The 25,392-nt window shown below is 34.4% G+C and overlaps 1 protein-coding gene across 1 annotated transcript; it reads left to right on the forward strand.

Moving 5' to 3' along the window:
• The first annotated feature begins 1,790 nt into the window (after nt 1–1,790).
• Nucleotides 1,791–20,352, forward strand: LOC149483871 (protein FAM135A). The gene is made up of 17 exons (XM_089701315.1): nt 1,791–2,051; nt 11,152–11,369; nt 12,404–12,650; nt 12,854–12,883; nt 13,112–13,255; nt 13,533–13,701; nt 13,976–14,136; nt 14,338–14,544; nt 14,643–14,713; nt 14,958–17,896; nt 17,973–18,099; nt 18,185–18,304; nt 18,387–18,572; nt 18,658–18,823; nt 18,897–19,105; nt 19,254–19,501; nt 20,068–20,352. Exons 1-17 carry the CDS (start codon nt 1,975–1,977, stop codon nt 20,254–20,256), a joined length of 5,508 nt encoding a protein of 1,835 aa, XP_089557441.1. The 5' UTR covers nt 1,791–1,974; the 3' UTR covers nt 20,257–20,352.
• The last annotated feature ends 5,040 nt before the right edge of the window (nt 20,353–25,392 follow it).

Here is a 25,392-nt window from a genome sequence, read left to right on the forward strand (position 1 = left end):
TATCTATACATAAAGGATTAATGATGAGCAATACCTATGCAATGCGAGAAATATTTATTTTCTAATAAATTAAAAATGTAGAGCAAAACAATTTTCAAACAGTCAGATTGTTTGAGATGTAAGAACGAGGCAAAGCATTTCAATATTTTTGATATAAGCAAAGCATAGTTATAAAAAAAACAATGTTCTATTTCTAACCGTTTCTATCTTGAAGACAGCCCCAAATAGCCTATTCTAAATTTAAGCTTAAACTTTAACGTTCCCTACTGCTAAGTATCGATCACCTAAAAGTCGACCCATGACCTTTTCCTGTAGCCATGCAAAATTCAATCCCGCTTGTAATCCCCTTACAGAACAAGCTTATACAATATATTATTTAGCATTTTGTTTTCAATTTGTTTGAAAGTGTATCGTTGACGCATCGCTGTCGAGTGGATTTGGGTGGTCAATGAATGTTAACAATAGGCCTGATTAATTTAGTCCTTTTTATCGGAGTAGTATAGTAAAGTTCATTTTCATGAAGCAATATAAGGAAAACTCTATCCTTACTAATTTTATTATATATGTAATACGAAATCAAGAGTGTTTTTTTGAAGTGAACCGCGTTGAGAGTAAAATTTCAAAGTCACGTCATGGCAATACCATCACGTCATGGAGTAAAGTGACAATTTTGGTATCTTTGAATCATTCCAAATAAGTTTCACTTCTGACACTTGTGCTCGGCACACACGCTCTTTTTTTGGCACGTGGAGGCGCATGGAGCGATTTGATAGAATAATTTAGTGTCTGAAAGTTGTTACGAGACTAGTTAGTGACATAGACTATTTTTTACCACGATCGCGATGGACCAACCCCATTCCCATGGAAATTTCCTTGACCATATTATGTTGAAGCCGCGGACGGAATGCTAGTGTTTATTAATCTACTTATTAAGTAGGTGAGTCACCTGATGGAAAATTCGTCTTCATTTACATTCATAAACCAATGGTATTTTTATGTGAGCGCCCTTTGACAGCGGTATACCTACGCTATTTTCTTGAAGGACAAGTATGCTAATGTTTTACGACGCTCTATAAAATGATAATATCAAGTGTTTGTTATGTTGTTAGAAGGCCTAGTGTAGATGGCTCACCATCTACACTAGGCCTCAGATGGCCTCGTATGCTGATGAAAAATTAATTTAATCTTACACATTTTGCTTTTGCTATGTTAAAGACAATTATTACATAATATATCGATATTTGGAAGCGAGATTTACCTTACGAAAATTCAAAATATCAATAAACATTTCCCCTAGGTTATTGTGTAAGTATTCAAAATTAAATTTTGATCAAATGATTCACAGTTCGAAACTCTATGTTCTAAATAAATATCTACTAATCGTTTTATGTTCATTTCTATTTCTAATGAAGACGCTGTTTAAACAACAATGCAGAAAGAAAATGAATAATACAATTCTAAAAGACAGCTCTTGACATTTCGTTCTATTACAAGTGACAATAGCGCCGTGAACTTTCGCAACGCTAAAGTCGCCCCAAATTGCGCTACGTTATCCAATATACATCGGCAAGAGGGTACCAGAGGCCGGCGCACGCGACCGCCCTCTGACCTTTAATTGTAAGGTAAATGCGGTGGCGAGTGCCATGTGCTCGTACCTGCCCAGTCGGACAGGCAGCGCGCACTGCCGTAGCTCGACTCTGCCGCGACGACGCGGCACCCGCGCATGCGTACGGCGCGGCTAAAATGAATTCCCGTTTCCCGCACTGTCGGCTGTACGCTCGTGATCGCCGCTGCGTTTCAGAATATCTGCTGAAAATTCCCGGGAGTGTTTGTGGGGTGTGGTCGTGACTGAGGTGGATGCAGTGATCGCTGATGCGCGGGGCTGTGGCGCTCCGGCCGGCTCCGGCTGGCTGCTAACGACGGCCGCGGCATGGCGCGCCGCGCCGCCCGCGCCCGCTCCCCCGATCTCACACCATGACCGACCTGCAGGCTACCTTCGAGTTCTCTATTGAACTGTACAAGTTCTACAATGTCGATCTCTTCCAGAGAGGGTAAGCTGCCTAGCCACGACGACCATACATAAATTATAGCACCTACGTAACATTTAACTCGATGTTCAGGAATTTTGATAACGATTGATAAGAACGTCTTCAATGACTACACACCGCAACAGTCTTGGTAAATTATACACAGAAATGGCATGCTACAATTTATTAATATAACTGCAAAATTGAATTTCCGCTACAAAGGTTCTTTGACTTTTGTTACTTATGACATAAAATGTGTCGAATCGAATTAATAGCAGAAATAATTAAACGCTGAAACTATAATTGAACGCTTTAATGAGTAGATCCAGTCGCGTGTATTCAAAGCATTAGGTATGCTTTTGACCTCATCTATTTTCTTGCGAGAGATTCTCTTCAGAACCAGAGCAACAATCATTCAAACTAATCAAAAGCTATAAATCCATTGAATTAAGAACTGTTTCTTTTCCAATAGTGAAATTTAAACTGAAAAAATAATTAAAAAAAAATGATGGTTTAATTGTTAGAAGTCGTAGCTAGTTGCTAGTTACTGGCTCAACAAATAATTCATCACACTAACATTTATTAAACGCCACTATAAAAGATTTCGGTGTATAACCATATTGCTAGAAAACCTTGATAGGTAATAATATCTTTTCGCAGGACTATTACGTAACTAAATCGGTATAAACAACTGGAGTGAAACAAAGTTTGAGTCGGATTGTGTTAACTGTAACAATGATTATGACGTCAAATAGTGAACCCGACGGGATGTGACGTCCTCCCGGGCTGATATTCGGATTTCATCAATTATTAAGCCCATTAAGGATATATTCCCTTGTTAAGATATACGAAAGCAATTATTTCGTAAGGGATGTTGAAAGGAAAAACGTTAGAATAAAGAATTGTCTGCTAGGCGTGTACAGATATATATCGTAATATTATTTTGATTCTCATCTATATTTTAAAAATGAAACGCTAAATTTGTTGCTAAGCGAAAATCTCGAGAACAGCTTCGTTAATTATTTTTTTATCAAATTCCTTGAAGGATGGTTCTTATGCAGAGAAAACGTAAATGCGTACCGCGGCCGCGAGCGAAGCTGGGGCGGACCGCTAGTATTAAATATTTTAAACATGCAATTAATGAGATAAAATGATAATTATGACATGAATGTAAAAGTGTATTATTAAAATATTTATAATAAAATCTATACAAAACATCTGAAATAATAATGACAAAGCTCTACATTTAGTACATCGTCATAATAATATGATATAGTTACTTAGGCATCTTAAAATATGCCTGTAATCTGTATTACTTATTTTTATTAATTACAATTAAATAAATACTTAATTCTTTACATTTTCAATTACGCAGCATACGACGTTCTTAATTATGGGTGTTCCATATGGTCATATCTTGGTATGTAATTAAAAAATAAATACAGCATAGAGCGTCTTTCAACACTCCTTAGTCTTCAAATTGAGAATCGTTTAAAATAGAATATCATTTACCGTAGAAAATAAAACACAAAAGATACAAAGCCATTGTGAGGTAAAGAATGTTACTCCAGAATCTTACCCTCACTTGCAATTAGTCGATTTTAAGTCAATATATTTACCCTGTATCTATGTATTGAATCCATCTATTTTTATTCATTTTCATAAATTATTCATGACTTTTGATCATATTGTATGACTAGATTGTTGAAGACCCCGGGGGCGGCTACTTTTTCCTTATTTGTGATATGAACAGAAAATAGAACGATTTTAAAGAGGGTCGTCGAACTTTGTCTTGATGAAAGATAGATTGTGTGACATGGTAACCAGAATGAAAAAAATTCTTACTCGTATAACGGGCTACGAGAAAATTGCAGGCTTTAGCTTATTATGTAGCAGCCAGTAAGTAGGACATTAACTATTATTCAAATATCTCAATCAATCATATCAATATAATATAATAATTAATGCGTATTGGTATTGCTTTACAAGAAGTAATAACTGGTAGGCAACCCATAACCTCTGTTATGGTAGTCTATGGGCGGCGCAATTTGCTTACCATCAGGCAGTGTGCCTGCTCGTTTGCCTCCCTATAACATAAAAAAAAGAATCATGAATTATGTTAACCAATAATTATTATACACCTAACACCACCTTATGAATGGAATGGAATTGGAATTTTCGTGTTTTTCAATTTAGTCTTCTTAATTCTGATGTTCTTTCTGTATTACATCAAAAAGCCTGTATTTTAGTCTAGTCCATATTTCTGTACCGAATTTCCGAATATGAAATTTTAAAATCAAACCTAAGTTTTGTTTCAATATACAATTATTTCAACAAGTTTTTTTGAAAATAAGTATAGGAATTTCTATGATATCGATTTTATAAGAAAACAACCGTTTCTCTTTTTTATTATGTCACCTTAACTCAAGGACTACAAATATTCCAGCCTTAGAAACAATGCCGTGCTAAAAATAAGGAAACAACCACGAGGATTCATTATTTAAGAAAATTAAAGCACTGCAAGTTATAAAATCCTTTTTAATCACTGAAATATGAAGCATAAATTAAAAAGAAACACTGCACTGTTTCAAATTTACACAGAGTATGCTTTTAACCCTTAATGACGTAATTACCGTGGTTCTACGATTTAGTTACTGAAATAATTGAGGTTTCTTTTAATGTGAGCGCTGAAAGCAATTAGCTTGATAATTTACTGTTTAAATACATTTTATGTATGTGCGTATGTACTATTTTTACCTGCAATTATCGACATAATTTGAATTCGTTATCCCCAATCCAATACTAACCTTTTCCTTTTGTCGCGTATGAAAAAATACTGAAAAATATAACCTCTTCGTGGAAACAACGAACTCTCATATTCGTTGTTTCCGTTTTTTACAAAAAAATCCTTTGTAATAATAAAATAAGAAACAAAGCCTTGAATCTTGAATGAATCGAATTAAATACCTATTTTTGATAAAAGATAAAATCTGTGTTTTTCGTCCACTTTTAGGATTTTTATATCCATTTAACTATATAGACATAATTTTCCTAAGAATAAAAGATAGCTTCCACAACATACATTTACATTTAATCATTGATAACAGATAATTACACGAGTAGGTACCTACACGACCTATAAATTCATAAATCATGAACATGATAGAAAATTTCATCCATGTGTTGAAAAATCGATAGTCTAACCTTAGTAGAGTAAACATATAGTTTACCCTCATTCAATAACACTTATGCAACCTAATCGTTTATGTAACACGTATTTCTTACAAGATAAATCATCTTTATGGCTCAGTTTGGTCAGAAAACTTACTTCTTATGTTGTTCTAGCTATTAAAATAACGTCTAAACGAGTATATTGTATAATATTAGTTGCAAAACAAATAACTTATTTATTTTTCAATTCCATGTAGCTGTATATTATGACTCTATTTCAGATACTTACCTTACTACATACTTGACTAATTTAGAACATATGTATGTATTAACAAAGGTGCGAAAATCTATACACAGAACACCTTGTCTATAAATAGTTACCATAACATTTGAAACTTTTCAGACGATTCTTGAACAAGTAACATAGTTTGTAGGGTATTATTATTGTATTTTTATCTTTCAATGGAATTTTATCATCCACATACATAAAACTATAAATGGCCCTACAATAAATAGTCCTTGGGCGAACTTAATATACGTATCTATACTTATAACAGTTTGAACTAAAGCTTATAATTAGTAAATATATCGATCTGTTTATACTACTAGTGGTTCAACAACTCTATTAAAATCTAATAAACATATTCATAATTGTTTATGTGTGACTGTAATCCGATTATGATTGGCAAATCGCCCGTGAAACAGTCATGGCAACGTTATGTTGGAAACTTTACTAAAGAATCTAATGCATTCGTTATCTATTGCATAATTTGCTATTTTATTGTTGTCTTGTATTTAGTATTTATTATAGTGAGTTTATGCCAAGTGTTATAATGATATTATTATGTGGTGTTGAAAATTTAATATGTACTTTCGTTTAATCTTAATACGTATGAAATACTGAGGAATCCGCAAATAAGTATTAAAAAAATATAAATAGGAATTTAATTGTTTGAACTTAGTTGTGTATATTAAAATATATATTTTTTTATAATATCCGTAGGCTGTAAACTAAAGAGTTAAGACTGCATATTGATTTTTTAGCACTAGATATTTGACCTCACCTCATTAATCATCAAAGCTCAACTCATAGTACAAAAAAAAATATTGAAATAGTATTAATCCTGCAAGGTTTCATAATACAATCGTTCGTATTTTCTCGAAGTATTTATTGCTTTGGAATATAAAATATATAATAATTGAATAGTACCTATATAATTTAATGAGACTAGAAACTAGAAAGCTCCAGCCGCACTTTTCTCAAAGTATTGTTAAAATATTTTATCTTTTATTCAAAATTGTTTCAAAACATTAAAATCTTTCTGAGTTATCTATTAGTAGATCTAGTCTTGTCGTATGTATCTAAAAGATCGACGTTTAGTGATGCATAATAAGTATGTATGATGTTTATTTTTATTACACATAGTTACGTTGTTATGTGAAAATTTTATTTTGAATGCAAGTCACATCCAATAAGAAGGATGATTTTCAACTACTGTTAAATCTAAGTACAATACTCTAAACTCATTAACTCTGTGAGATAACGTGATAGATTGCAGAAAGAAATACTGCCAAGAAATAATTGAGATTGCAAATCTTTGGCTTACACGTGTAATACCTTTCTTATCAGATCGATGGGGGTCCGAGGAAATCGCTTCCGTATAACAACAAATGTTTTAGGATACCTAATTATATACCTATATATCTTTAAAAGTAAAAAATTAAAAGTTATTACTTATTTATTTATTACACTACCTACTATGCTAGTATACATATTTCTATTATTACTTAAAACTAAAACTTATAGCTAGACTAGCACAGAGGGCGGCCTTATCACTAAATAGTTATCTCTTCCAGGCAACCCACTGTATGAAGTAATAAAGGAGGAGGTATAAAATCCATCAAAAAAAATTACAAAAAACGTGCTTTTCACTCGACATTCAAGCACACTCTACATACCTAGTGGAAAACTTTGTAACCGATCGGGTATCGCAAATATAATTCACGGAAGAAACTCCGAATCCATACTAATATTATAAATGCGAAAGACTTTGTCTGTCTGTCTGTTACTCAATCACGCCTAAACTACTGAACCAATTTGCATGAAATTTGGTATGGAGATATTTTGATACCCGAGAAAGGACATAGGCTACCTTTTATTGCGAAATATGTACCACGGGAGAAGCCGGGGCGGACCTCTAGTCTGAATATAATTCTCAGACGGTTCCAATGTTCAATATTAAGGTACCTAACATCTTTTAAATAAATAAATAAATAAATCTTTATTTTTCTTTAAATATGGTGATAATATTAATAAAGTAGGTACAACAAACATGTTCAGCCAATACAACATAGCATGCAAAAACTACGGTATTTAAATAGATGCATGATAATTTTTAACAATTCTTATGAAGAGCAGCATTCATGAAGGAACCGTGATATTAAGGTCTTAGACCTACAAAAGCTTATGAAAAGTGCAAAAGTAACTTTAGTACACAAAATTAAACCAGCTAGTAACGGAAATGTGCCGGAAACTAATGTCTGCCTCTGCTCGATGATGGGATTGAATATTTTGTACTAATGCGTAGTTTGAATTTGAATCTAACCTGTGAAATTATAAACTACATATAGGTATGAATTATAATTTGTTAATTACAAAAGATAGGTGTGAAATATAATGTGACTAGTTATTTTGTAATCAAAACGATAAATAAGGGCTTTTCTCTGGATATTCAGACTGCACCATCATCATCTTCGGATTAAACCATATTAAAAATGATTCTTATCATTATAATATACTTTTTACTGCCTTTTCAGATTTTCTTTTTTTTCTGTGAAGATGACTATTCACGCAACTACTAACACTATTTACTTTTAACTATTTTTAGAACAAAATCCTAACAGTCGACTGTCTTCACTTGACCTACCTAACCAGACTCTGTTATGATGGTACCTATACATATAAGAATAAAGAATCTGTTTTTAATAACGTTGACAAGTTTTTTCTTTCGTTGTTACCTTGATCCCAATGTAAAGAGATTCACAATTCACTTAAATTCTAACAAGATCTTGGTTAAATTTATGTTAAAGTAGTACCTAGTTAGTTTCATTTAAATATTTTTTACATTCCTACAATAATTTGTTCACATTATTATTTTTTGTTGTTGTTGACAAAACAACATTTTCATTCCTTAATGAAGAGACTATACTTTCACCTTCTCAATATAAATATGTTTAATAAGTATAGAATAAATAAGATAATCATAATTGCTATTGCCGCCGGTGACCGGTCGTACTGGAAATCCTTGAGGGAGGCCTTTGTCCAGCAGTGGACGTCCCACGGCTGATAAGAAGAAGAATTGCTAACCTTTCATTAGAAAATCACTGATTAGTTAGCTATGTCACATGGAAAATTAAAAAGAAGTAGGTACGTATCTATTTCTACACGAAAGATTAAAACGTAATGCGTAGTGTGCAATTTTATACAGCAGGTATTGGTAAAACAGCACTTTCCATAAAAATTAAAGCTCGTGGCTACTCAACGTGTACATATAATAATTCAACATTTTCACACCGCTGTGATAGTGATGAAAATTAATTCATTTAACACCGGGGTGGCAAATTGAGTTACAGCTGCTCGCCAGAGCGCAACTTTTAAAAATATTAATAAATCTTTTTAGGGTTCCGTACCGAAAGGGTAAAACGAGACCCTGTTACTGAAACCTTCATCTTGAATCACTCTAACAGAAAAAAAAACTGCATCAAAATCAGTTGCTTAGTTTTGTAGATTTAAGCATACATAGGTACAGAGAAATGTGATTTTGTTTTATACTATGTAAACTTTGTTTTATACTATTTATGTCATGTATAGCGGTATTTAAAAGTGTTTGTTTATCAACTAATTTGGCAATTTATAACCTAGGGTTATCTATAATAAGTAGGAGCGCAACGCCAACAAACTGTTTGGCGAAAATTTGTTAAGGTTATAATATATTAATAAATGGTAAATTAATAAATAAAAAAAAAGACTTCGTTGTCTGTCTGTCTGTCTCCAGGCTGTATCTCATAAGCCGTGGTAACTAGATAGCTGAAATTTTCACAAATGATGTATTTCCGTTGCCGCTATAACAACAAATACTTACTATAAAAAAGACGTGTGGCACTCGAGGACTGCCGTGGTAAAGCTATTGCATAGCATGCCTTCAAGCCACACCTCCGTGCCCGTCGGAGTGGGGACTGGGGAGCGTGAGGTTTTTTCGTTACGGAATTTCTCGATTCGGTCCCCGCGCCCTAGGCCCGCGATAGAAGCTATGCAATAGCTTAATAAAATAAAAAAAATATTATATATGACCCCCATAGTACCTACGGAACCCTTCGTGCGCGAGTCCGACTCGCACTTGGCCGGTTTTTTTATAACACATGCTTAATAACAACCTCGGATAAAGATGAACCATCCACTTTATCTTCAATCGAAGACTCTTCACAACCAACACATTGTTTTATTGGAGCCCTCGAGACAAAAGCACTATAGTTTCTCGTACAATATTTTTAGTGGGATGAAAAATATGCGCGATAGCTTTCGGATTCAACAAGACAATTGGCAGTTTTAATTGGATTTGGTAAGTTGTAATCAGGCTGCAAATAACACATCAAAAAAAATATTTAAAGAAATCTATCTACCTGCATGACTGTATTGTACAAATTTTGAAAAGAGTCTGCTCACAATAAATTCTATTGAACCCAGACGAAGTAGTGGGAATCAGCTAGTATCGTTAAAACGCATGATACTTATTTGTTCCAACCATAAAAGCGAAGCCTCGGCAAAAAGGTTGTCTATTATAATAAGTACTGGCACAGTTGCTTTGTCGTCACACTTTTCCGTTGAAATTATTCGTACATTCATAGCTGGAAAAATAACTGCATTTTATCTAGGCTTAGTTATTATTCCCTGGTACCGATTTTGCACAATATTATTGTTATAGGTTCTATTTTTCATAGCATTAATAACTAAACTCAAATCATGTTTTATCTATGGACAGTAGGTACAGTTTTAACTAGGTAGTAACAAATATACAATTTTAATGAATAAATAACAACGCTTTAAAATAGAAATTTCATCCGATTGTCGCAGTCTAATTTTTATTTAGATTTGAAAACATAATCACAATTTTAGCCACATCAGACGAATTTGTATTTATTACCATTGAGTTACATGTACCTACTAATACCTCAATGTTTATTACCCAAAATTTTAAAAAATACGTTCAACTTTTCCTAGCGTATTTTTCTAGTTCCGTGCGATGACCTCCTTTTCGCTGTCAAACTGAAGCCAAGCCAGGTGGAACGGTAGTATTCATTAGTTACAAAACACCATTCCAATGGGAATGAATCCAAAACATTGTAGCATTGAAATAGAAATGCTAATGCCTAGTATACGCTAGCGGCTAGCTCTTAAAATGAGACTGGTAGATAAATTTATCGCTCCAAAATTATTAATACGAATTTATTTATGCACAAAACCGTGTTTCATAACCCAAAAATAGAAATAAGATGTTTGCGTGTTAATATTTGGCAAAATGCTTTTAGCCGTTTGAAATTTGAACCAGTGAATTAGTAGAAGAGGTCTTAAAACTCTTGAATTCGCGATGGGTATTTATCATGCGGCTTTATTTAATCATTTTCAAGCATTTTTTATCCAGTACAATTTTTATTTTCAGAATAGAATTATAAGAGATTGTTTTTAAAGTCCGAATGCTTGTTGCTTATGATGCAAACTGCAGCTGATCCAATTTAAACCAAACTGACAAAAATTATATTGCATATTGGTGTAAATAATCTATCGATTGTAATTGAGGTAATGGTAAATATTAACAATGAATACATTGTATAACATAACAATAAAGAGGCGCTTTTCAAAGAAGTCTACACGAATAAAAAATAATATTCTTTACAGGCTCTACCAAGTGCGTATCGGTTTACGCGTGTCACCGAAAGTGCCGGTCCACATCGAAGCCTCCGTGTCCAGCGGCAATGGGGCGGCGAGGACCGGCAGGCCGGCAGCCAACGCGTCGCTCATCGGCGGCCTGGCTGCTTCCAGAGCCTTCCAGATCATGTACAGGAACGAGGAGGTCACCTTGCGGGATATCGTGCATTTTAGAGCTCATTTGCTAGGTAATATCGCCATTTAGACCAATTAAAGAAGAAATAATATTGTTTGTTAGTATTAAACAGGCAGCGAAATTATTGAGCCTATTTGATATCACCAGGCGAAAGCTGCGTTATTCCTGACTGACATAGATAGTATTTTGTTTCTATTCCGGGTCAACTCGTAGAGTCGGGACGAGCAGCTAGTTATTTTTTTTTTTCATTTTATATTTCTCAATTAACATTTCTATCTTGAATGTTATCTTGACCAAGTCTTGACCTTCAAGACTTATCATGAATAGTTCGAGTGTCTACACGAAGTCTACACATTCAATTGTGGTTCATTGTCTTTTATCGTGTCTATTTTTAATTACATTTATTTAGCTGCGTCTAATGGAATCAGCCATAAGCAACGTGAAAATTTTATTTATTCAAACATTAGCATATTTACTGATACTGCAGATACGATTCAATCATAGTTGATGTTTCACTAATTAACTGCTGTGTTGATTTCTTTTGATTCCTACGAAAAGAGCACAGTAAAAACAAAGACAGCTAATACACAAAAATGTAAAGATAAATCAGCCTATGAAGTCTGGCATTTTGCCACCGAGGATGACCCAATATGCAAAATGCTTCGTGTGAATGAGGACAAGAAAATCCTAGTTCGTGCATTTTATAAGACCAGTTCGTATGATATTATGAAAATAAAAAGAGAATAGCACTCGTACACTGCACTCTGCAGCACAAATTAAGTTATGCATCGAAAGACGAAAGCATATGCTTATTAATATTTGAAAGAAATATTGACCATAAGTAGATATAAAAGAACTCAATCAATTTTTATTACAGGTTTAAGATTCACATTCATTTTATCAATGAATAGTTAATAGGCATATAAAACTCCGCAAAACTAAACAAATTAACATTAACAAACGTCCCAAAAACAAAATTGTTATTTCACACACATAAATTGATTATGAACGAAAAACCAAGAACATACGCCCGAAATTTACATCGTACCTGAAAAAAATCGTATAAACATTATTTGATTTCCACAGTTGATAGCCGCAATCTAAAAGAGTCTCTAGAGAGAGCAGAATGGAGTCTCGGGGTGGAACTCTGGTGCAGCGAAGGAGCGCAGTCCAGTACACTGGCGCCAGTCTCCTGCCGCGTGCTGAAGCTCCACTTCCAACCATCTAATGGCTTGCATTATCATTTACCAGTGCTGTTCGACTACTTTCATCTGTCAGCTGTCTCGATAACCATTCATGCCAGTCTGGTTGCTTTACATCAGCCGTATATAAAGTAAGTTTAAACAGATTAATGTTTTTGGGATTTCCGCTTCTCTGTTAACTAATCAGTAGCCACCCTTTGATTTATAAATGCTATTTTCCTTGTGTGGATTTCACTCATGTTTTAGTAATAGATAATATCACAACTAACATAAAATCATAATTGTTATTTAAGCTAATAAATGTCAGGAAATTCGTTTGTTACATGTCTCTCAGGAAAAGCATCATGCATTACGTTCAAAGTTGGTAAGTTCCCTTATCAATTTTTATTATCAGTGATTAAAAGATACTTCTTTTAAATAGTACTAATAGTAGAGTTAGTATAGTACTTCTTTCTAATATACTGCTCTTCATTTGTATAAACCTATGAAAATAAAGTTGTCTATCCTAAGAATAAAAAGTAATTGGAATAAGAGAACGATTGAGAATATCGGATTTCGAACAAGTTTATTCAATATTACTGTAATATTTCAGTACACCTCGCTCCAGCAAACAATGGGGGAAGTTAATGAAAAGTGCTGGAGCAAGTTTCAATGCTTCTGGAAGCTTCGAGAACATTCTATTCGGTTCTGGTGGAAAATGTGCGGGCGGTAACTCTAGCAAGATCGCACATGCAAGGTAATATATGAAAATTGAAACATTTAGCGAATTTTAAGCTATGTGACTGTGTGAAATATATTTTAATTTAATGAGCTAAATGTAAATACTTAAACCCTACGTGAACTTTCCTTTCCTCGATGTCTTAAAGAAGAGTGGGAAAATGATGAAATCATGGTACAGGGCCCAAGGGAAGGTTTAAAAAAAGTCTACAACATATTATAATAGCAAACATTTCTAAAATATATCTATCATTTTTACCAAGTTTTATAGTACTACGAATTGCCAATATTTTCAGGCAAGTGCATGCAGAAGTTTGCGGCATACTTCTTGGCTCGCTCGAAGGGTTGCAGAGCGCGTTAGCCGTGTGCGGTTCAACAGGTGTCACCCTTACCCCGGATGAGTCTTCCAATTCCATCGTCGGGGAAGTAGCGCAGAGGATGAAGGATATCAGTGATTTGTGCAAGGTAAAGTTCTTGGTGAATAGAATTATTTAGGAATTGATTGGTGTTATAATAGGGGTAAATACACAGCGACATTTGACAATTACATTGAAAATATATATGAAACAAACATTTGTTAAATTGGAAAAAAAACGAACACCACAAAAAAACTTAAAACTTCCTGAAACACATTTGAGTTCGATGAACATACGTAACAACGTATCTAAACATGGTTATTCTAATAACCATTTTAAGGTAAAAATACGATTATTCCATATTTATTTTTCAATCTGTACAGAAGTCTGATGCTGGCGAAGAAGAAGAATGGGCGATGGGCGCTGCGCACGACATAGCGAGGTTATGTGCTGAAGTGACACTGCGATGGCGCGCATTCCTGCATCACACGTCAGACCGGCCGCACGTGCATCATGCGTTAGCTGCTCGGCATCACGCTCTTCGGTAATTTTTTTTTTTAATTTTGAAACACTATATTATAAATTTCGACGTTCTAGAAAGCGTAGTTGTCTCGTTTATAAGAAAAATAAACAGTAGAGCAACATTGTTATGATGACATAACTATAACCGTAGTATATTATTATTAGTCTGTGCTATAACCTTAACTATAACTAAATAATAAATAATACTCCGTTATATTTTCAGCATTAAGCGGTTCTCAGAATGCTTCTTCGTGCTAGACAATCCACGGCATTCCCTTGCTGGCTGCTATGATAGCAACTATCAGTCATATCAGAGTGTTGGTGACGTGGCGAGAAGATCTCGATACTTAGCGCTTCTTCCACCTCTGCCGGTCCACTGCATTGCGTTAGACGGAGATCCTCATATAATGCCGATTATTTTTGAGGACAGGTATTAAACCTATTAAAATAATTCATCCATAAGATAATTTTCTACTTCATTCAATTCATAGTCAATGCATATTACAGTATTCTACGATAATTTTTCAGATATCAAGATACAGCAGAATTTGCTAGGCGACGATCCTTCTTAAATTCGAGTGCTAGTAAATCAGGCAGCGGTATGTATTATATTATTAACAGCTGTTATGAGCGGTTTGAGAGCTTCTGTAAATGTTCGGTATATTATATCAATGAATAATAATGGATTAAAAATTAAAATGTAGGTCTAAAAGTACTAAATAGGCTATCAGGGACATTATTAACAAATAGTAAAACTTAATCCTTGTTTATGAAACAATTCAATATTATCGTTTACAACTGTTTTGTTTAAAATTATAACAATAAATTCAATTTATGTTTCAGATCCATTTTTGTGCTCTGAACCCGCTAGAGATGACTGTGCCTGTAGTGTAAGCTCTATGATGGATTCACGGAGGCCTTCATCCGAAGCTTCCAGAGTGACTCTTACATTACCAAAAAATATGGTAGACGTAATGGAACCACAATACAGCACAGCTAAAGCCAATTCGAATGTAGTACAAGCAACTCTTACTCTTGCACCACAAAGTTCTGCTCGAGGGTCACCTAAAAGAACAATAGTAAAGCAAAACGTTGTCGAATTAAATAAACCTCATAATAAAAATTTAGAAATAACGGGAAGGAATCGATATATCGTTCAGAACAATAAAATAACTGAAATTCAATTACCACTTAACAGTGCATTTTCCTCTTGCCCTATTCAACAAGGTCAACAATTATCAAGGTATTCAGCATCAACCTTACTTGATATAAACGGAGCAAAAGGTCAAGGTAAAAGTTCCCGCACTGGCAAAGAAAAAGCAGATCATGGTGAAGTATTTAGTCAAAAACATGAAATAACGAGTGGTGTGAGCACATTGCCTGCAAGACATAGTAAATCCCTTGATCAACTACGAGTATCTCAAATGACACCGCTTAGTGTGCAAACAAAGCAGTTAACAAAAAGTTCCAGAAACAACTCCAATGCTTCTGTTAATTATCAAACACAATATGTGCCTCCACAGCAAACAAAACCAACGACTCTCCCAAGAAGTGTAACAACAACTTCATATCCGACAAGCACTACAACAAGGTGTGGATCTAAAGGTGATGAATATAGAAGAAATATTAATGAATTTAGAGAAAAATACAAAAATCCGTGCACAATGAATGTCGGTACCCATGGGTCAAATAATGAAGTATTCCATAGCGTAGGGTATAATTATAATGGATCGGCGAAAACGAATTCGAACCAAATATATGGTTATGCTTTCGGTAATCAGGGTACAATGCAAGTTAATAATGTAATTCGTAATCCCCTAGAATTTCAAAGAGGCTATACTGTAAATTTACCCCGTCCTATGTTGCCTCCGCGTAATTCTTATCCACCGGTGAGTGGAAAAACTCAAGTGACTGATCAAAATAATTTAGTATCTAGTAAACATGTTCATAGATCTAATTCTACACATGTGTTTCATCAAATTGAAAACAACCAAATAGACATCGAAGCAGCTCGCAATCAATTAAGGCATGAACTAAACTACTATTTACAAAAGGGCGACTGGAGTTATGATTTTAATACTGGAAGTCTTATTCACAATTATCAGAAAAAATCGAGTAAAAGTAGCGATGACAGTGGTTTCGTTATGACTTTAGATCGAAGTAGTGATGGCACTTCAAAGTCAACATACTCGAAAACACCACCATCAACCCCACATTCGACGATGCCATCAGTAAGACAGAAAAGAAGTCGTTCGAAAGAATCGCGACTGAATCATGCGGGAAAAGAAAATGCAAAAATAAATTCTAGTCGAGACTCATTAAGTAGTCACCATTCAATAAGATCAAGAGATAGTAAATCAGATCGGCATACATCTAAATCAGAACGTAGCACTCCAAAATCTGATAGAGCTACTCCTAAATCTGGAAAAGGTACACCTAAATCTGGTGGCGTAACACCGCGGTCTGGTCGAGCTACACCTAAATCTGGAAGAGCAACACCAAAATCAGGACTCACTACGCCTAAAAGCGGACGGTCTAGTGGTAGACCTGAAAAACGAACAAAGCATAAAGCATCCGAAAAAATGACGCAGCTTATGTCAGCTGCTGCTTCTTCGTCGAGTGATGAGAGCATACCTTTACAACTTCGACGATTAGAATCTTCAGCTAGCGTTCCATATAGTCTTGATCATGGTTCTGAGTTACGTCATTGTAGGAGCGCCGCGTCCGTTTTAGATGAACCTAATTTAAATAATACATTTGGATCTGAGTCCCTACCCAACCTAGCACCTCCGCCACCACCGGCCTTCGAATCTCCTCCTTTAGATATAGGTGATAAAGATTTTAAAATTATGCCGCCAGATAGCTTTCTAAATAAAGAGGACAGAAGGAGTAGAAGCTCAACGTCAAGTTTAAGTGAACAAAGTGGATGGGTATCGAGTGGACGCAGTTCGGGGCCGTCATCTCCTGATAATGCCAGCAGTGTAAATCAAAATATTGCACCGCCTAGAAATACTGTCGTCACTCAAGAAGCAAGCAAAACTTATGAACCGCCAAGCGAACCACGTAAAAGGGATAGTGAAAAATTAAGAGATTTTAAAAGAAGTATCCTTAATGGAGAACAATTAAGAGAGAGGCTAATGAAATTAGCAGTAAAAGCTGAAGAAAGTAATGATGAAGAAAAAATAGAGTGTTGTGATAAAGAAGTTTGTGAAGAATGCACAATCTGTAGTGACTCAATATGCACGGATAGCCAGTGTGAATATAATAAAGTTATGCACAGTAACGGTATAGATGCAGGATGTAATTCTGATACCTGTGTCGCAAGTTGTCTCCAGTGTTCCGATGCTAATAATAAAATTAGTCAAAGGCATAACTCATTTAGTGCTATACAAGGCAAATCATATGCATCCACATCTAAAACACCCAGTGAAGGAACTGTGAAAAAGTCTCAAACTATTAGTGATAATTTACATCCATATATTAGAAAAGAAATATCTACTAAAGCTCAATTAGTTCCAATAAAATCAAATACCTTAGATAAAACAAAACTGAGAGATAAGATAGAATATACAGAAAAGCTTATAGCTGCTGAAATACGAAGCTTAACCGTTGGAAGACCGTGTAAATCACATAAAGGTGGACCAATAGCTGCTGTACAACAATATCAAGGAAAAGCTAAATCTGAAGTGGATTTAAGTCACTTTGTTGGGGACAATGATTACGAACATTTGCCACCTCCACAACAATTTAGAGATGCTCCACCGCCACCTGATCAATTTAAGGTAAATTATTATTTGAGATAAAAAAATACACAACAAACACGTCTTGTTATTTCTAATATTCAAAACTATATTTTAGGATCCACCGACGAAATCACCAAAATTGAGCCGACAAAGCAGTAAATCATCAACGCCTTCAAAATCGCGAAAAGCCGAGCAACCAACTAGCTTGCAATTGGATAATCCATTATATCACGTTTGTGAAGGTAAATATATAAATAGTTTCTTTAACAGATAAAGTTTAAACGAACTAACAATTGAAATCGTTTTTTATGTAAACATTTATCTCAGGTATATTGGAAAGACGAAAGCTACGGCCACAAAAATCTTCAAGCGCCTCAGCTTCATCTGCTACAAGCACACTTAATAAAAGTAGAAGTACAGGAGAACTAGCATCAAGGAATGAAAATGGTAATGATTTGAAATTACCATTTCAATATACATACTATATTTTACAATAAAATCATGAAAATTAATACCAATATTGTTTCAGAACGAGAAAGTAATCTAGTCAGTATATTTGGACTCGCAGAATCAGAAAGACTGTTTGTAAAATGTAGAGACGAATTCAGACAAAGTGTGAAGTACCCTGGAGCGATATACTCTGACTTCCCGCCTGTTGAAAATTCGTTACCATACTTTCATATTAGTGATGAATATAGAATGTTTAACCCAGAAGGTAAGACATAATAGAATAATTAATCATCTCTAATTTAATACTGTTAATGAAAATATTTATAAAACTCTTTATTTCAATTTTTTAGGTCTACATCTAATAATATGTGTCCACGGCTTAGACGGAAATGCAGCCGATCTACGCTTAGTTAAAACGTATTTAGAACTAGGCTTACCCGGCGCTCGACTAGACTTCCTTATGTCTGAAAGGAATCAAGGAGATACATTCTCTGATTTCGACACAATGACAGATAGGTAAGTATACATTCATGTTTAATACAGTTCTTCAAAATATGTATAACTCAATAATTTTTATTTAAATTTTCAGGCTAGTCCAAGAAATTTTAACCCACATACAAAATTCAAGCGAACCAGCTAGAATAAGTTTCGTGGGACATTCCTTAGGCACTATTATTATACGGTCTGCTTTGGCCAGGCCTCAAATGAAGCCATTCTTGGGAAAACTACATACATTTCTGTCTCTCAGTGGACCCCATTTAGGAACGTTGTACAATTCTAGTGGTCTTGTGAATGCTGGTTAGTATAAAACAATACTTATTTTGTAATCTTAACGTAGAATATTATATTTGTTTTTGTGTTTATTACCGCTATGGCACATTAACATTATCAGAGCATTTCTGTCCCTTGATATAAGTTCTACATATATTTTTACTGACATTTTCAGGAATGTGGTTTATGCAAAAATGGAAGAAGTCTGGTTCTCTTCTCCAACTTTCACTACGCGATGCGTCAGACCCGCGACGGTCGTTTTTGTATCGATTGAGTGAAAGGAGTCAACTTCATCAGTTCAAGCACATCCTCCTTTGCGGATCTGGTCAAGATCGATACGTTCCGTTGCACTCAGCTAGACTCGAATTATGTAAAGCAGCTGCCAAAGACACTTCGCTTCTGGGACAGGCGTATAGAGAAATGGTGAGCGAGTTGGTGTCATATTCACAATTTTATTTTTGAATACTTTTCATTTCATAAAATTAATAATAAATCGCATTATTCCAATAGCGCTGGGACATGTTTCAAATTTTCCATTATCATTAATTATTACTTCAGAAAAAACATTTTAGTTCAAAATTAAATACTTAAATAGATTATTGAAATTTAGCAATTGTAAAATAACTTAATTCACTAGAAGGTTCCGAATAAATTTAACTACTTACTTCATGATATGGAAAGAACAAATCCTTACCTTGAAGCATGGAACTAAGGCGATTAACACACGGCACCGCGCACCGCGGCGGTTGGCAGTGAATCTCTACGAGGAACGGACCGTTCGACCGCGCGGTCGGGCGGTGTATGTGTGTTTGGTATCAACGGATTTAATAGAAGCCAATGCAACTTGAGAACCGCTTCACCGCCAACCGCGGCGGGACGCGGCACCGTGTGTTAATCGCCATATCCTTACTTCTTCCCTTCAACAACACAAAACATCATTGAAACAGTTCTTCCCTGTATATCTTCACGAAACACAAAACTTCGAACAGGTGCACAACATGGTATCCCCGCTAGCCGCGCGAGCGTCATCCGTCTCCGTGGTGCGGTACGACGTGCAACACGCGCTGCCGCACACCGCAAGCGCTCTAGTTGGACGCGCCGCGCACATCGCCGCGCTAGACTCCGACCTCTTCATCGAAAAGTTCCTTCTAGTATCGGCTCTAAAGTACTTCAGATAAACAGACAGAGATACAGCGGCGCTAAACGTTCCAAAAAAGCATTTTGTTGATTTTCAGGATAACTCTACACATAATTGTAATTTGAAAAATATCGTCGAAGAATGGAATTTTCTTGTAAATTTTCTGGTTGTTGTTCTTCTGGTTTTTCTGGTTCCCCAACCAGCACAAGCTGTTGGGGATAAAATGGACATTGCCTCTACATATAATTGACATGATGATTAATTTAAATTCAAATCAAAATATACTCACAGCTTTCCAAAATTTGGTCCTTCTCTTTTATTAACAATCACACGGAAATGTAGATATTGAATGTTTAGACCGCCCGCGCCGTTGTTACAAATTTTTCATTACTATTCGCTTGCATTTATGGAATTTTAGTGGCTAAGTATAAATTATTGTTTCATTAAAGTTCTAGTGCTCATTGGATTACCTACATCACGTACAATATACTTCGTTCCTAGTTTTATATTAGTATAGACTTATGGTTGTTGGGTGAGACGGTGCACGTACTTTGTTACTATTTTGTATTACTTAATGGACACTAAGTTAACGTTTTGAACACTTATACAAATTCATGATTTCACAGCGAATATTGTCTCGCATTTATGGCATTTATTTTCAGGGTAACCACGTTCAAACTTGAAAATTATTCTATCGCACTAAATTTCATCACTAATATTAATTCACGATACTTATATCTAGATGTAAACAGCAATGATTATTAATTTATACCTTATATTAAAATATTCGAAATAAACTCCTTCTAGTTATCTACACAAAAATAAACCTTATAATCTACCTACTTATTTTAATCTTCAAGGAACTGTAGCAGCATAAATTGAAAATTTTAATTACGGTTAATATAAGATGGATCTTTACACCAAATAAATTAAGACTACGTTAGCAAATGTAGATACTGTATTGTAGATGTTAGATATGTAGGATATTATATTTAAAATTGATTTTATTTAATGATTGTTGTGCGAACGGTGTCTTAGTCTGAGTGTCTTTACGTCGTTAATCTGAATACAATTTTATATTATGTCTATTAATTTAAACAACATCTCTTCGAATATTTTAACGATGTCAAACAATCGAAATTTATATTTGGCAAAAAAACTTGCGTGATTGATTTGTATTTATGTATTTACAAGAAATTATTTTTTTGGTTGTAAAAGATATCACCAGTTTATGAAAACCTTTTTTGTCTATCTGTTTACTACATATAAAATTTGTATTAATTTTTTTAAATAATATTTTTTTTTACAAGTACAATTTTACTTTTTTAAAAAGAAATAAATAAAAAATGTTACAGGCCTACTTTCCGTGGGCCACAGCCTTATTCAACACCGCAGTTAGAATTATAAATGTAAATTTTATCGAATGTTAGACTGATCTTTAAAATTATACGATTATTAAGATATCGATAAGTTTGTTAGATTTTTTTTTAATTTGTAGTAATTATTATTTGATAAAATAATTATTGCTATCTTGGTCTGTCCATGTCTCTCTATTAATCAGTAGATTAAATTTTATACAGGGGCTTAAAATTTACAATTATTTTTAACTTTTCAAGTACTTATATGTTGATTGATGCCAGGCAACATCATATTCAATATTATTATTATATGTTATATAATTCTTAAAATACTCATAAAATAAAAGTACTTTGAATTATTATTGCATATTCAACAATCCGCACTTATTACCATAATATATTCAATATTGTTTACATATTAAGTACCTATATTTATTATGAATGTGATGTTGTCTGCTTGATTTAATGAGTGAGTAAACATTGCTCATTAGCATGCTTAAAATATGAGAAAATATTATTATATGTATGTACCTAGTAGATATGTATCAAGATAAAATTTAAAGAGTTTTGTAAATAGACTAATTAATTTTTGTTTGTAAATTAAATTCGTATGTAAAATACATTTGGCATTGTGTCGATGTTATATACTTATGATAAAATAAATAAATAATGCCTGGATACTCATCTTTCATTTCCAGTCACCAAATAGGGGTGAGTGGTGCGTAATAGCATGGTAATAGCCAATGGGTGCGTATAACGCGTTACATTATAGAAACGAATCTTCAATGGCGGCCAAAGCTGACACTCACATATGATAGGGTCAGTAAAAAAGAAAATAAAAATAATGTAAATGGATAATTATTTTATTAATTATTTCAAATTGGTTATTGACAAACTTTTTTGTTATGGTATTTGTGAATTTATATGAATTATCATGTTTACGTATACAGAATGCAACAAATACCCCATAATATGTTCTTGTAATGAGCCCATAAAACTGAACAACTTTTCCCAAAGAACATAATATTTTGTCAAATTCCAATAAAACATTATTAACTATCGCAAATACATAATTATAATTGTCATTGTAAATTTATGATAAAAACTATTATAGGGAAAATCAAAAACATTTTAGTATTTGATTTTCCCTATAGTTGCATGCAGCATGACTTGCATGCCGTACGGCCATGTGTTAGCGAGAGCGAATGATAAACGCCGCCATTTAAGATTCGTTTCTTTAATGAAATGCGATAAACTATGGTGCGTACAGCGTACAGTAAGCGTACAGTATTATACAAACATAATATGACATAGTGGGGTTAGAATGAGCATTCGCTCGTTTGATGTAAATGCACCATAAGTAAGGTTGGGTCGCCTAAGATCGGATGTGACATAAGATCGGATGCATGGAATAACTCGCAAACTAGGCAATATTCTCTACTGCTACCAACACTACTAGATCCGCCATTTTGTTCTGCCCCTCTCTTCACTCTGCGGCCGGCCAGCGACCAGACGGGACGTGTACACAGGTGATTCAGCAGAAAAGGTGTATTTTGTGGCGAAAATCGTCGATCCGATCTTACCTACAAAATTTTGATGGCTCATTGTGGAGAGTACTTTCATTGAAATAATGTAATTAATTATTTTGGGGCAGAATTAGCGAATCCTCTTTCCATCTGTATACTTTGATTACGCCTAGGACGTTCACAACCCAAGATCCGATCTTCCCTCCCAATGCCGAAGATCGCACCGAAGTTTAGCTCTTGACTGCGCCTTATGCAATAATGCGCAATAATTATTAACTTTTAATATATTTAACTATCCAATGACGCTATGACTATCAGACCTTAGGTACATTTTCATTATTTAGTCCTAGAACACGGAGGATAAAAGTTTGAGAAACTTAATTAGGATGAGGAGGGAAGACCGGACTAAAAAAACGCAATAAAAAAAAAAACTTCTTTGTCAAATTTTTTGAGGAATTTCCTGACTCAATCATTGATGCTCAATGTATGGACGTAAGTCCGGATGTTTTCCTAATGTTAACATTATTATTAAACGCATAGAAGTGAAGATACTACATAGTCCGATCTTCGGCCGAACTGTTATTTTCTTCAAAATGGTAAGTCGAAAAAAGTCTGCTTTTTATTCTCTAAATTTGCTTAGATAGATAGCATCTACGCAAACCAAAAAATTAGGGGTTAAACAATATTTCTTTGTCATCAATTTACAGTTGACCGCAACAGAAAAACGACATTGGTTAGGGAGCCAGGTGCAAATTGGGTTCATTATTTCCTCTCAAGAGATAATTCGTCAGAAGCATCAGAGTATAGTATTATAAAGCCTCGTGAACGTCAGCTGGCGCTCGGTTGGGGGGGTGAGCGGTTGTAGCCTCCCACGCACGTAGGAAAAAAAATACATTCATTCATTCATTTCCTCTCAGCTAAAAATTTGTCAAATTGTAGCTAACCCAATATCTCAACGAAAAAAAATAATCAGCTGGTTACAACATGGTGTATTATACGTCAGCTGGCGTCTCGAACATGAAAGTTAAATTTAAAGAAAAAATTATTTTCCGTGATTTCCTCTCAAACAAAAATTTACCTAATGATAGCTTATATGTAACTATGGATAAATATATAGGTCAGCTGGCTGTATCTTGGTGGAAAAACCGTCAGCTGATACGGGAGGCTACAACCGCTCTTCCCCCCAACCGAGCTCCAGCTGACGTTCACGAGGCTTCATAATACTATACTTTGATGCATTTTACTAATTACCGCTTGAGAGGAACTTGGTCATAAAATCTGTTCCTGGCTCCCGTACTAATCGAATCATGAGAAATAAAATAAAAAATACAGTACGTATAAAATTTTCGGCATATGCGTCCGATCTTAGGCGACCCAACCTTAATTGATTATAATTACGCAATCATAATTATACGCGCATGTGTGATATTGTAATTAATCTGCTTTCTTTTTTTGTAAATTCCCTGAAACAATGGAGATGTTTACGTCGGAAAACCTTTAAAAAACTTAGCCCGTAGCCAAACCTTTTTGAAGCGTTGCAGTTGGCCCGAGCCCCCGAACATGTGCAGAAATAATAAATAAACAATCTGTTATCTGAGACCAGTGATAATTGAATGTCGGGCGCGACAGCGGATAGTACCAGTAGTATCCATGCGCAGTAATCCCCTCCACCTTCGAGCGCTACAGTTCGCATTCAAACTCAAACTCAAATATTTATTCATTCAATTAGATTTCTTCTAGAAGCGCTTTTGATATTGTCATAAAACATAGTTTTACCAATTTCCACTGATTCGGAAAGCTGCAGTCTCTACGGAGAAGAATCAGCAAGAAACTTCGTGTTGCTCTTTTAGTCATGTAAATTTTACATAATAATAATATAATTTGATGTTTTTTTTTTATATGTATAACAAAAAATAAAATAAAATAAAATACATAAACTGCTGTGTATATTATTATTTAGGGCATAATTATTTATACTTATTTATTATACATTTTATTTTAGTTCAAAGCAAAATTTAAAGTCTGTAATGCATCACCACTATAAATGTAATCCTCCTAAATTTTTCGGGTTGTCTGGCAGAAATCGCTTACAGCGTTAAGACCGCCCTTTGTACATGTTACTACGTGTATAGCTCTTAGTTTCTAATCCATTTTCTAATCCTGTATTTAGTGTGCAATAAAGCATTTTTCATTCATTCATTCATTCATAAACTTACTGTATATTTTATTCCATTGTTCACGAAATTTTCTAATCTCCTGTTTCAGATTGAAGGAATACATATATTGCTAGTT

Source organism: Colias philodice, chromosome 12 (assembly GCF_061535455.1).
Source record: "Colias philodice isolate Cphi_HAF_F1 chromosome 12, ilColPhil1 Martin Lab GWU primary, whole genome shotgun sequence".
NCBI lineage: Eukaryota > Metazoa > Arthropoda > Insecta > Lepidoptera > Pieridae > Colias > Colias philodice.